Here is a 12,431-nt window from a genome sequence, read left to right as displayed (position 1 = left end):
CTCTGAAACATTTTTTTTTAAAAGACAAATTTAGACATCTAAAGACGCTTTACAGTAAGGTTTATGTTCCCTCAGAAACCTGTTTTTTTTTTTTTTTTGACAAGACACTTTTAGACATCTTAGACACTTTATACACCATATACAAATTAAAGCTTATTTCACAACACTGCTTTAAACGTATATACTTTTATGCGCAAGAAAGCCAGTAAATTATTAAAAGTTTTATATTTATTAAATTATCGACTTATTATATTGTTATTTCTCATTATGTTATGAAAAAGGTGAGATAGATTTAATATCAGTTATTAGATTCGACTTTTTCCAATGCTTTTAGAAAATATTCAACCTATTTAAATAAAAGATTGTAAAAATATAACATGACATATGGATGAAGTCGAATTTAAGCTATGGGATGATAGCAAAACATTTTAAAAGTTAAAAAGTAAAAATTACAAAGGTGAAAAGTTAAAAAGTGAAATACGTCATAAAGCTTGTGTAGTAAAACAGCGTAATCCAAGGAAAACTGTGTAGTAAACAATTGGTTTTAATTTATGCCTAATTCTATTATATTAATAAATTAACATAACAAAATTAAAATAGAGCCAACAGAGAGCGAAGCTCAAATAAAAGGCTACATATTATGAAAACAAATTTATGGTCCCCCAGACGACACAAATAAAATAAAACAAAGAAGACGAAGCAAAACATAACAGCTTAAAGCAGGAGATGGACAAGAGTGGCTGCCCTGGCACAGCCAATTCACAATATTATGCTTCAAAACAAAAACTATAGAATGAGAAGTACCTATTTTAAAGGGTAAAATATACATTCATTTAGCGTTTTCTTTAAAAGAAAATTCGCGATTCAGATGTTTAAATTTTTATGTAATTTAAGCGAATTTACTATTGGGTTTGATATCTTATTGAAACTCGAGCTGTTTTACAATTTGCCGAGGGGCTTTATATATTCCAAAAGGAGCAGAAGCGAGCAATAATTTGCTGGAAACTAAATATCTGGAAAGTGAATACTGGAAACTGAATAATGCCAAAGTTATAACTGCAAGCGTTTAAGTTGACTATTATAGGGTTTAATGACTAATATGAGGTTAAAGTATATAATATTTCTTAACCCTTCCTATTCTACCTCTAGCTTATCAATTCAAATTTTAACAATCCCTTTCTTAGATCTCCTAAAAACTATAAAATCTGTCTTAGACAAATTTTGTAAAAAAAAAAACAAAAAAACTGAATTCACTTGAGTTGCTAAATTTGTAATTTTTAGCTTCAAAAGGTACCATCGTATCATCTGCAAACATAACTGCTAGGCTATCCATATGGGATGAACAATAAGGAAGATCATTTATGTAAATTAAAAATAGTAAAGGTCCTAACATAGACCTCTTGGGCACACACATATCACCTAGAGAACTAGGCTGAGACAGATAGTCTTGAATTTCTACTTGGATTTCACGATTTTGTAAATATTTATTTTATTAATTCAAATACTTTTCCACGACTTCCTGAGCTATTCATTTTGTCAGACAAAATAGAATGATTTAGGGTGCCAAATGCTTTTTTATATCATAAAATATGCATGATTGACAATGAAATTGTTTCGGAAGTTTTTGTATTTACTACGGATAACTTCTAATAATAAAAATAGATTGAAAATATGCATAAACGAAACTTAAATCACATATGCAGGATGTTTCAACAGGCTGGTTAAAAGTCGGTACTTTTACCGACTTTTACCGGTACTGTAGTGAATTACCTTACTTTAAGCCTATTGAAGTTTCTTTGGAATTCTTTAAAACTAACCCGGGCCAAAAACATAATGTTCTCTTCTGATTGAGGTAAATAATCTTTACTACAAGGTCGATTCCAGGGGTTTATCATGTGTGAAACTCCCCCCCCCGCCCTGAAATTTGTGTATAACTCGTAAAAACGTATCAAAAATACATGTAATCAAATTTTTTATGTGTTTTTTAAAGATTTTTTTCATTAACTTATCTCAGGAGTGATTCAGCAATCCATTGTTTTTTTGTTTTTTTTTTAAGGATTTCTTACTATACTATTTTTAGTAAGGCCAATGATGATTTTATTGGTCATTTGATACTTAATAAAAACAAGAGCTAATAGCTCATATGGCACTTTTGACGAGGTCGGAAGAGCTATGAGCCAAGAGCTCACATGGCGTGAGTTCTAGCGAAATTCTAAGAATTAATAGATTGATTTAAAAGGAAAATCAGGGGCTTAATGCCAGTTAGGATTTAAAATAAGAGCTCTGAGACACGAGGTCCTTCTAAATATCAAAATTCATTAAAATCCGATCACCCACTCGTAAGTTTAAAATACCTCATTTTTTCTAATTTTTGTCTCGCCCTTCATCCCTCCAGATGGTCGAATCGGGAAAATCGACTTTATCAACTCAATTTGTGCAGGTCCCTGAAACGCCTACCAATTTTCATCGTCCTAGCACGTCCAGAAGCCCCACTCGCCAAAGTACTGGACCCCCCTAACTCCCTCAAAGAGAGCGGATCCAGTCCGGTTACGTCAATCACATTATCTACGACATTTGCTTATCCTACCCACCAAGTTTCATCCTGATCTTTCCACTCTAAGGGTTTTCCAAGATTTCCGGTTTCCCCCTCCAACTCCCCCCAATGTCACTGGATCTGGTTGGAATTTAAAACAAGAGTTTTGAAGCATAAGACCCTTATAAATATCAAATTTCATTAAGATCTGACCACCTGTTCGTAGGTTACCAAAGAGAGCGGATCCGTTCCAGTTATGCCAATCACATATCTAGGACTAGTGATTATTTTTCCCACCAAGTTTCATCCTGATCTCTCCACTCTTGGCGTTTTCCAAGATTTCCGCCCCCCCCCCAAATCCCCCCAATGACACTTGATCCGATCGGAACTTATAATAAGAGATCTGAGTTACGAGGTCCTTCTAAATATGAAATTTCATTAAGATCCGATCACTCCTTCTTAAGCTAAAAATACCTCATTTTTCCTTATTTTCAGAATTAACCCCCCCCCCCCAACTCCCTCAAAGAGAGCGTATCCGTTACGATTATGTCAATCATGTATCTAGGACTTGGGATTATTTTTCCCACCAAGTTTCATCCCGATCCCCCTACTCCCGATCCCCCTAAAGTGTTTTCCAAGATTTTAGGTTTCTCCCTCCAACTCCCCTCAATGTCACCAGATCCGGTCGGGATTTGAAATAAGAGCTCTGAGACAGGATATCCTTCTAAATATCAAATTTCAATAAGATCTGATCAGCCGTTCGTAAGTTAAAAATACCTCATTTTTTAGTTTTCCGAATTAACCGTCCCACACTACCCCTCCCCCCCTCAGATGATCGAATCGGAGAAACGACTATTTCTAATTTAATCTAGTCAGGTCCCTGATACGCCTGCCAAATTTCATTGTCCTAGCTTATCCAGAAGTGCCTGAACTAGTAAAACCGGGACCGACAGACGGACCGATGGAATTTGCGATTGCTATATGCCACTTGGTAAATACCAAGAGCCATAAAAAAGTTCAAAGTATCCATCTGTTCAGATCTTTCACTGCTGGTGCTTCATTCCAATCTAGCTTTCCAAGAGCAACTTTTCAGTTTTAATTTCCCCTTTTTGCAGTAATTTCTCTCATCAAATTCTTTTGAATCTCATAATCGGTTATAGTTATACAATGATCTGAAGATTCGTCCATAATCACAGATGTAGTTTCGTATCTGTAACCCCTGGTTCCCACTGCTGCGATTTCGCGCAAAATCCTGCGACATGCGACAAATCGTTCGACAAACGACGCAAAACCATCCGTCTTTCTGCAATGTCGGATGCTTTGAATAATTTCAACTCATACGACAAATCGCATGCGTTGTTCTGATTTAAAAAAATAAATCATAACCAAAGTCATGGAGCTGATTGAAAAGCTAATTTTGGCTGTTAGGTGTCAGCCCATATTATATTCCAAGGATCACGAGTTTGAGAACCTGATTTGAATTCTTCTAGAGTTTGTCGCAGTGACGCGAAAGTCTGCGTTTCTTTGTGAACCTCCATCCGATTCTGTCGTACATCTGTTCCACCAGAAAAAAATCGTGTCGGGATTGATGCAGCAGTGGGTACTATAAGTAAGGCAAAGAATATTGCCAGTGCGTGTCCTAGATGAATTGGCTTCTGCGGAAGAAAAGCTACAGTGATGAAAGAGGTCAAGCGTGTTTCTGAACAGGGTTGTCACGTGTAACACAAAAATGTTATTTTAGCTACGTTCACTGTAGCACTTTTGCTCTTATTTGACCATGTTGAAAATATAGATATAGGAAATGCAATTAGACGATGTGTTTCACATTAAAATATAGGTCACAATATTTTTTATGCATGACAATAATCTAAATACATTTAAATGTGGGATAAAAGAATTAACTTAAAAAACGTATGGTCAAACGGACCATACGTGTGTAGTAATTCGTTCATAACATTATCTTTTGTCTTAATGTTTGCGTGACTTCTTTTCGCTGTCTATGTATTTTATTCTTCATATATTCATTCATAGTAATTTTTGTTCGTTTTGGCTTTAATTTATTTGAATTTATGCTTGTTTTCTAACTGTTTTCTAATTTTATTACTGGTTAATTTTAGCAATTTTTGTGAATATATTTAATTTTTTTCCGGTTAAGGATTGAAAACTGGAAATTAATTTAACTTTTATCCAAAATATGAACATTCATTGAAGATTATCATCCGTAGTTTTGCATAATAGAAGGTCCCATATTCAATTCCATATCCATTGTCTTTGAGTAGTCTTTCTTAAAAGAATGTGACAATAGGTCAAACTTTACCTTAAGGAACGAAAGCCTTTGGAGGGACAGCCCCAGGTAAGTACGGAATAATTTCTGTTTGTTTCATGTTTTAACGTTACTCCTTACTTTCAGTAAAAAAGTTGTATATTTCAATTTAATTTCTGGTCCTTTTTCAAATCATTCTGTGAAATCCTCCTCCCCTTCGTAAAATATCCCTTAAAAATTTTCTCTTCAAGGAAAATTTTCCCCGTGGAAGAGCTTTCCGCAAAAAATCCCAAACTCTGAAAAATGTCCTTAAGTTTCCTAATGACAAATGGGTAAGCGATGGGCAAATTATATAACTTACAGCCCTTTCCCAAGGGACTCTTGAGGTCATATCATCCTGATAGACAATGCTATTGGACCTTTCAACTGGATATTTGGATGCCTTTGGGGAAAAGGGGTACGAGTTACCGTCCAGTTTTTTGGTCACTTAAATAGGACACTAGAACTTGATTTCCGTTCGAATAAGTCTTCCCCCCATTGTTTAAGACCTTTGGTTCGATACGATCACCCTTGAAGAAAACGCGCATCCACGACCTCTCTTCTAGCAAAAATTCCCCTTTTTTAAATTAGGAGGCTGAAACCTTTACAATAGGGTGTAATTTTTATTATGATCACTTGAATTTTGAGGGTATTCCCCCTTTTTTAAAAATCAGGAAATACGCTTCAGGCTCCTAGCTTTTGGTGAGCATTATTAAAATTAATAAATATTATAGATTTGGAATCAGCATAAAAGTCCAATTCTTTGATGTTTTAATTTTTATCAAAATTACTTTTTTTTTAGAAATATTGCTACTATGGGGTCTAGTTGCTTCTTACTTTACGGTTTGTCACCACGGAGTATTTAATTTCTGGTCGTTGTAAGTTTGTGTTAATATAGAAATTTATTCGTGCTAGTCTGTAAGCTTCAATATGGCTGTTTACTTTTCTTTTGAGAAACCTCTTTTTCGGTAAGACACAATAAAACATGACATTAGGCTAAATTTTGGTTACAATTAGAACTGACCTGCTTTCTAGGCCAATCAGTCCAATATAGCGGGAAAAAATGCGATCAGCAGCTGAAAACTCCTATGCATATTATAGACTTATATTAGTCTATTATATTATATTATATTATATCTATTATTATTATATTATTATTATTATTATTATATATTATTATTATATATTATATTATATTAGTCTATTATATTATAGACGTAGAGGTGTAATAACAATAAACATATTTTCTTACTCTATATTCCAACTTTAGTTTCTTTACGATGCACAACTAGTCCTAGCCTATGTACATATTTGTATACCTCAGGGCAGATCCCCCCCCCATACGCAGGTATAGCAAACTCAGGGCAGATCCCCCCATACGCAGGTATGGGCTAGGAGTGGGGGGCTAGAACCTCCTCTAGCGCACGAGAGTTACTAGAAGGGGCAAGGGTAGGTAGTGTATCTTTATAAAAGTCTCCAAAGCGAAATTCAAGCAAAACATGGACAGAAAACATTCAGTTTTTTAATCTAGCTGGTTGGTCCTTCTTTCCAAAGAAAACAACGTTACTTGTGTATTACTCAGAACACACTCAATAAGTAAAGTTAGGTTCTTTCGTGAAACTAATACAATGCAGGTAAGCCTACGTTTTAATTAGGTTAATCTAACCTAAATGTTCCTTCTCGTAACAGTATAAAGTCATGTTGTGTCCATTGACACACTGTTTTGTCGTGGGCAACAACCCCTTATCCTGGAAAATATAATTGCCTCTTTTTCAGTATTTGACAAATCCCAAATCTTCATTTCAAAATCCATGTTGAGACACTATCTTCTATCACTATGCGTAGCAAACTAAATTGAGTTTTGTCTTTGTGGATATGAGACCGGATTTTCTCATAAAACGTACCTACATCGTAGTTTGTTTCAAGAAAGAACCTAACTTTACTTATGGAGTGTGTTCTGAATAATACACAAGTACCAAAAAAAACTAGCTACGAACGTGTCCCAAATGACACAAATTAATTTTACCAACCTATTTTATTGTCCTTTAAAAGTTTGCATATTCGAGGGCATAATTTGAACATGCGCTGTTTTGCAAGGATAGGTATCTAGGCCTGTGCTCTGAAATATTCAGACTTCCCCTCAATTGCCTATCTGACCCATCCTTTTTCCAAAGTAGAATATCTTTTGCACATAACTTTTAAGCAAATGACTTGATGGAAGAAATCCTTATGTTCATCAATCTCCCTCCAATGCTCAAGTGCAATTATAAGAATAACTTTTGCTACTCGTACCTGGTCAACCCTGGATATACCTATGCCCCCATTCCCAATCACTGTCTCCCCAAAACCTCTAACTTGCGCATCATTCAAATACTTAGGCCCAAATGCCAATTTAGAAAAAAAACAATCCATTGACCTTCTGTATTTTTATCAGAATGAATGAAATGTTTTTATATTTGTAATAATACTAAAATAGATTGCCACTGAGTCAAAGCAATTGAAAAAAGTAGCCTATTATTTTTCACAAAAATTATAAGAAAATAACCGCTTGGAGCGCGTCCATCTTTTAGCATTCCTTTGTGTTTATGCGTTACAATCATCAGTCTGAGTTTTGATTTCGTGCTGATAAGATGTATTATTTGTTATGAATTTCGGATACCTTTTTAATTATTTTGGATACACTTTGTGTTAGTTATGGATGATAAAACTGGGAATTTTGATCCACGTGGAGGAGCAATGCCTAAGGAAGTTGGAAAACCCCCCACTAGCCATGGAAATGTTTTACCTGCTGGTAAGCACACTAGGCTTAGCCCACAATCATAGCCTAAGTCACCTAGGCTAAGCAGAGCATAAAAATTTGACTCGTTCACTCTTATAAGCTCTAGAGAAAAGGTAGACATAACAGCTTCCCAGGGTCTGTTTGAGGCCCTGGGATCATCCCTCAAACTTTATTCACATAGGCTAGACCCAACTCAGTTACTTCCTAATAGGGAAGTTACTTCCCTATATCAAGAAGGCCCACAACTAAGAGGTGTCTATTGGGGGCCTGTTCCCCCTTCTAGATTTTAAAAAAATATATTTTTTTTTAATTGAAAATGTATACTTATTTGAATTTCTATTGAAAAAAGAAGCAATTTGTATAAAGGACTTGTTCGGCCGAGGCTTGAGACAGGCATGGTCCTTGCATCCCCCTTTTTCAAAAAAGATGCTAAAATTCTTGAAGATGTCCAGAGAAGAGCTACTAAGATGGTGAGTGGACTGCATGAGCTCCCCTACCCTACAAGGCTCTGCAAGCTGAAACTCCCAACTCTGGTTTATAGAAGAAGACGGGGTGATGCCATTCTGGTTCATAAACTTATTAATACAAATGCAGTTCCTGGTCTTCTTCCTCTGGCGTCTCAGGATTCTCGTACAAGGGGACATAACTTGAAGTTATCCAGGCATTTCTCCTCAAAGCGGCAACGCGCCCATTTTCTTACCAACCGTGTTGCCAACCTCTGGAACAAATTACTGCCAGATACCGTTGCTGCCCAAACCACAGACAGCTTTAAGAACCATCTTGACAATGAATGGTCAAAAAAGAATGGAAGTATAACTGGGAAGCACTTGAATCAGCAACATCAAACCACTAGTCACGTGTATGTATTCTACTATGTGTCATGTGTTATCAACTCTGGAGTTTCTACATGAAAAACCCTTATATTGCTCCAAGCTCCAATTTAAGGTAAAATTCACCCCTTCTTGATATTTGGAAATATATGAAGTCATTTTTTGAGAAGTAACATAACTGCTCTACTAGAAATTTACTAAACAGGGTATATTCCTAGATAAGAACATTACCCACTTGATCAAAGCTTGATCCTTCTTGCAACTAATTCGTTCTGGAGTGCAAATTAAGGTAATCAGCCCCCCCCCCACATACATCTAGAACGTGTAAATATATGCCTCAAATTATATATTTTCCATGCATTTTGCCATGCGTCACTCTTTTCTTTATTTACGACGTAGATTTAACGGCAAAGGAGCAACATCAAGAAACAGAAAAATTCTTGGAAAGTATATAATTTGGCTTGTGCTATATTTTTGTACATTAGAGGGGGGGGGGGGGGGCTAAGGTGAATCAAAACGCTTTTAGAAATTAGGCCCTATATAAGTAGGCCTATTTATCATTTTCAAAAGATGTTTTCAGAATTCTATTGTATTTTTTAGAAGGAGTAGTTCCAACTGTAAACAGTCTATCACAGGCTAATCCTAGCGTGTTCTGAAGTGATCTAGGGCAAAATCTTGGGGTGAGGGGAAATGTGACAAGGGTACCAATGAGCAAAATCTTGGGGGAACTAATGTGACAAATATGTTAATAATTAGCGTTAAAAAGAGTGAAAAAAACAGTGAAAGAGGGCACCAGAAAAAAACTAGGGGTGGGGGATGCCGGGGTCCCCCACTCCCTGGATTTGCCAGTGTTGGGCAATATATTACCCCAAAAATAATCAACAAGATCAGGAACTTTGGACATAATCTGTTTCTGTGAATATTCAAAGTTCGTGAATGTTGGCATTCACTTGTGAATGTCTGAAACACTATTTTTCTCCTTGGATTTAGTCAGCGTTACCTGTCAATTTTTTTAATTTGATACAATGTTTGATGATGACAGGTTAAGTTACGTTAGGTTTTTAACCCATTTCCGATATTTGTAACCTAAATTAACATAATCTAGCCTAACTTTTACCATCATAGCTTACACAAGAGTGAAAGAGCTGACTCTCACAACTAGTTGAATCCAAGGAGAGACAAGAATTTCGGATGTTCCCTGGTAAAAGTCGAGATTAAACCATATTTCGGTAAGGCTCTATCTAGTTTTGGGGAAGGGGCTTTGACACAGCCGTGTAATTTCGTCACAATCCTGGGAAGGGGTAAGTTAGAGCAATTTTCCAAAATCAAGTGAAAAATGACCGTGAAAACTGAAAAATAAGAGCCATATAGTACCATAAAGGTATATAATACCTTTTTAAGAGCCATATAATACTGAAGGTATGTCTGCCTGATAACTAGTATGTGGAGTCAGTTGCCCCCAAGGCACTTATTAGGAGACAGGGGGCTAAACAAGGTCTTGCATAGGGCGCAAAAGGGAGTAGTACTGCCTCCCCTCGAAAAGAATCCCCGGGCTTCTGCCTGAAGCTATGAGGTCTATTTGGGAAGGTTGTCAACTATGGGAAAGGCGGGTTGTCAATATGCAAACGAGTTGAGGCATATACAATAGTATCGTTAGTACAATGCCAGTTGGACCTTCTACAGGTGACAGAATAGATGGGAAATATGTAGTTTGGACTACTTATTTGAACATTATTTAGTAAAGTATTTGGACAGTTGGAAGTTAGAAAGCAATTCTTACTTCGTAATTTCAGAGTAATTGTAGTTAACACATCTTGCATTCAGACCCGCTGTACCTCCCCCTAGTGTGAAAATATATAGCCCAAATTTCTCTCTAAAGTATTATATTTTTATGATACATAGATATATTTTATTAGGATTAACCTAACTTCACTTCGTGAGCGGTAGGGGTTGTATCATACAAGTACCATATGTTCTGAGCAAAAGTATGGTTTTATTCAGTGTTTCACGTTTTTGGGGAGGGCCTAGTAGCACCCCTGGCCGAAGAACTACTTTTGACTTTATTTCAATGCAAATTCTGCTTGATTACATTATGTTTATTTAAGAAATTAATTTTCCATTCATATCTGGTTTGTCAACTTTTTGTCGAAATAATGGAGCCTCTGTTATTAGCAGGTATATAACGGTTGTTTACGGGCGTTTTACATTATTGAGCTTCGAGGCATTTACAATCTGTTTCTTACAATCGTTTGCATCTGGATAGCGTTGAATGACTTTTACTTTTTGGGTATTACCCTTAGGCTGTTTCAATTTTGGCAGGTAATTCCCTTTAAGCCAAACCTTTTTAGGTGGTATGAAAATAAACTTTGTGGTGTACATAATTTTTTACTTTGGTCCACCATGAAATTCATTTCGTAGGGGCATCGCAGTGCATTCGATAGAAGCGTTTATCCCAGCCCACTTTTGATCAACATTATACCTAGAAAATATACTTCAACCCGTTTTGTCAGAGATGCTAAAAGTTGATTGTATTGAAATGGTTTTAATTCATTTGTTTATTTTTATTTTAGTGTTTTTTATGCTACTTTAATGTTCCTACTTTCGTAGGGACATTGCGGTGTATTCGATAGAAGCGTTTACCCCAGCCCACTTTTAAATGAACATTATACCTAGAAAATATACTTCAACCCGTTTTGTCAGAGATGATAAAAGTTGATTGTATTGAAATGGTTTTAATTCATTTGTTGATTTTTATTTTAGTGTTTTTTATGCTACTTTAATGTTCCTACTTTCGTAGGGACATTGCGGTGTATTCGATAGAAGCGTTTACCCCAGCCCACTTTTAAATCAACATTATACCTAGAAAATATACTTCAACCCGTTTTGTCAGAGATGATAAAAGTTGATTGTATTGAAATGGTTTTAATTCATTTGTTGATTTTTATTTTAGTGTTTTTTATGCTACTTTAATGTCCCTACTTTCGTAGGGACATTGCGGTGTATTCGATAGAAGCGTTTACCCCAGCCCACTTTAGATCAACATTATACCTAGAAAATATACTTCAACCCGTTTTGTCGGAGATGATAAAAGTTGATTGTACTGAAATGGTTTTTAATTCATTTGTTGATTTTTATTTTAGTGTTTTTTATGCTACTTCAGTGCAAAACTATTCCCCCTCTATAAACAGCAGTTTATCGTTCTATCTGATTTATTTTAGATTATCAAATTTTTTCATCCCCAGGGCCCGAACACACTTGAATTTCATGGTCAAAGCAGTGTGGTAAGTCAAATAGGCTCCGGTGAAACTGGGTATAGTGTGTTGAGGTTTAAAGGGCACGGGGATGAGTTGAATGAGGTCTCAGTTGAAGTGGTTGAGTTAAATGAGGTTCAGTTGTACTCACACGAGGCTGATTTGGTGGTCTGAAATGTAGTGCAGCTCCCAAACACAGCTTATAACTCTTTGTATCAGAAAGTCGTGTTTGGTACTTGGTTCCCTCTCTATCTCCTTTCAGCGGTTTTCTTGGGCCCCAAGACGATATTTTCTAAGGGATTTTGCTTTCTGAATCGTAATCTGATATATTTAGGCTTTGAGCAATTGCCACCCAGTTTTAGATTCCAAAATCATCCCCAGTAAAGGGACTGTGTAACATAAACCATTGTGTTATAAGAGTCCAAAAATTAAGTACAGATTTTCAGATATTAGTGTATTGTCTACTCCGTCTTGGGTTTTACTACTATAAGAATAAGTATTTTATTAATTAGCAATGCATACCCAAATTATATTTCTGTTTTTACCTCATGCTGAAACCCACGCTCCCTTGAAATAAGCTATGATTAATTCTACAGAATAAATCTTGCAACCTAGATTGATGCTAAACACACCGTAAACAGAATTCTTTGGATCAACCCATGGTTTTTAAGTTGAATACTTTAATCAAGTGCAAAATAGAACTTAAAAAATGAATCAGCGTGTGTAATCAGTGTTT

At 35.9% G+C, this 12,431-nt stretch overlaps 1 protein-coding gene across 1 annotated transcript in view; it reads left to right on the top strand.

Moving 5' to 3' along the window:
• Positions 1–7,430: 7,430 nt before the first annotated feature.
• Positions 7,431–12,431, top strand: part of LOC136025387 (lysine-specific demethylase 3A-like) — a 266,827-nt gene continuing 261,826 nt past the window's right edge. The window contains exon 1 of the mRNA XM_065701374.1: positions 7,431–7,626. Within this exon, the coding sequence (XP_065557446.1) occupies positions 7,530–7,626 (97 nt within the window). The 5' untranslated portion in view covers positions 7,431–7,529. The remainder of the gene's footprint in view (positions 7,627–12,431) is intronic.

The sequence above is a fragment of the Artemia franciscana genome, chromosome 3, assembly GCF_032884065.1.
Source record: "Artemia franciscana chromosome 3, ASM3288406v1, whole genome shotgun sequence".
Taxonomy (NCBI): Eukaryota; Metazoa; Arthropoda; class Branchiopoda; order Anostraca; family Artemiidae; genus Artemia; species Artemia franciscana.
The sequence above is the reverse complement of the archived record's forward strand: the minus strand, read 5'-3'. Positions and strand labels throughout refer to the sequence as shown.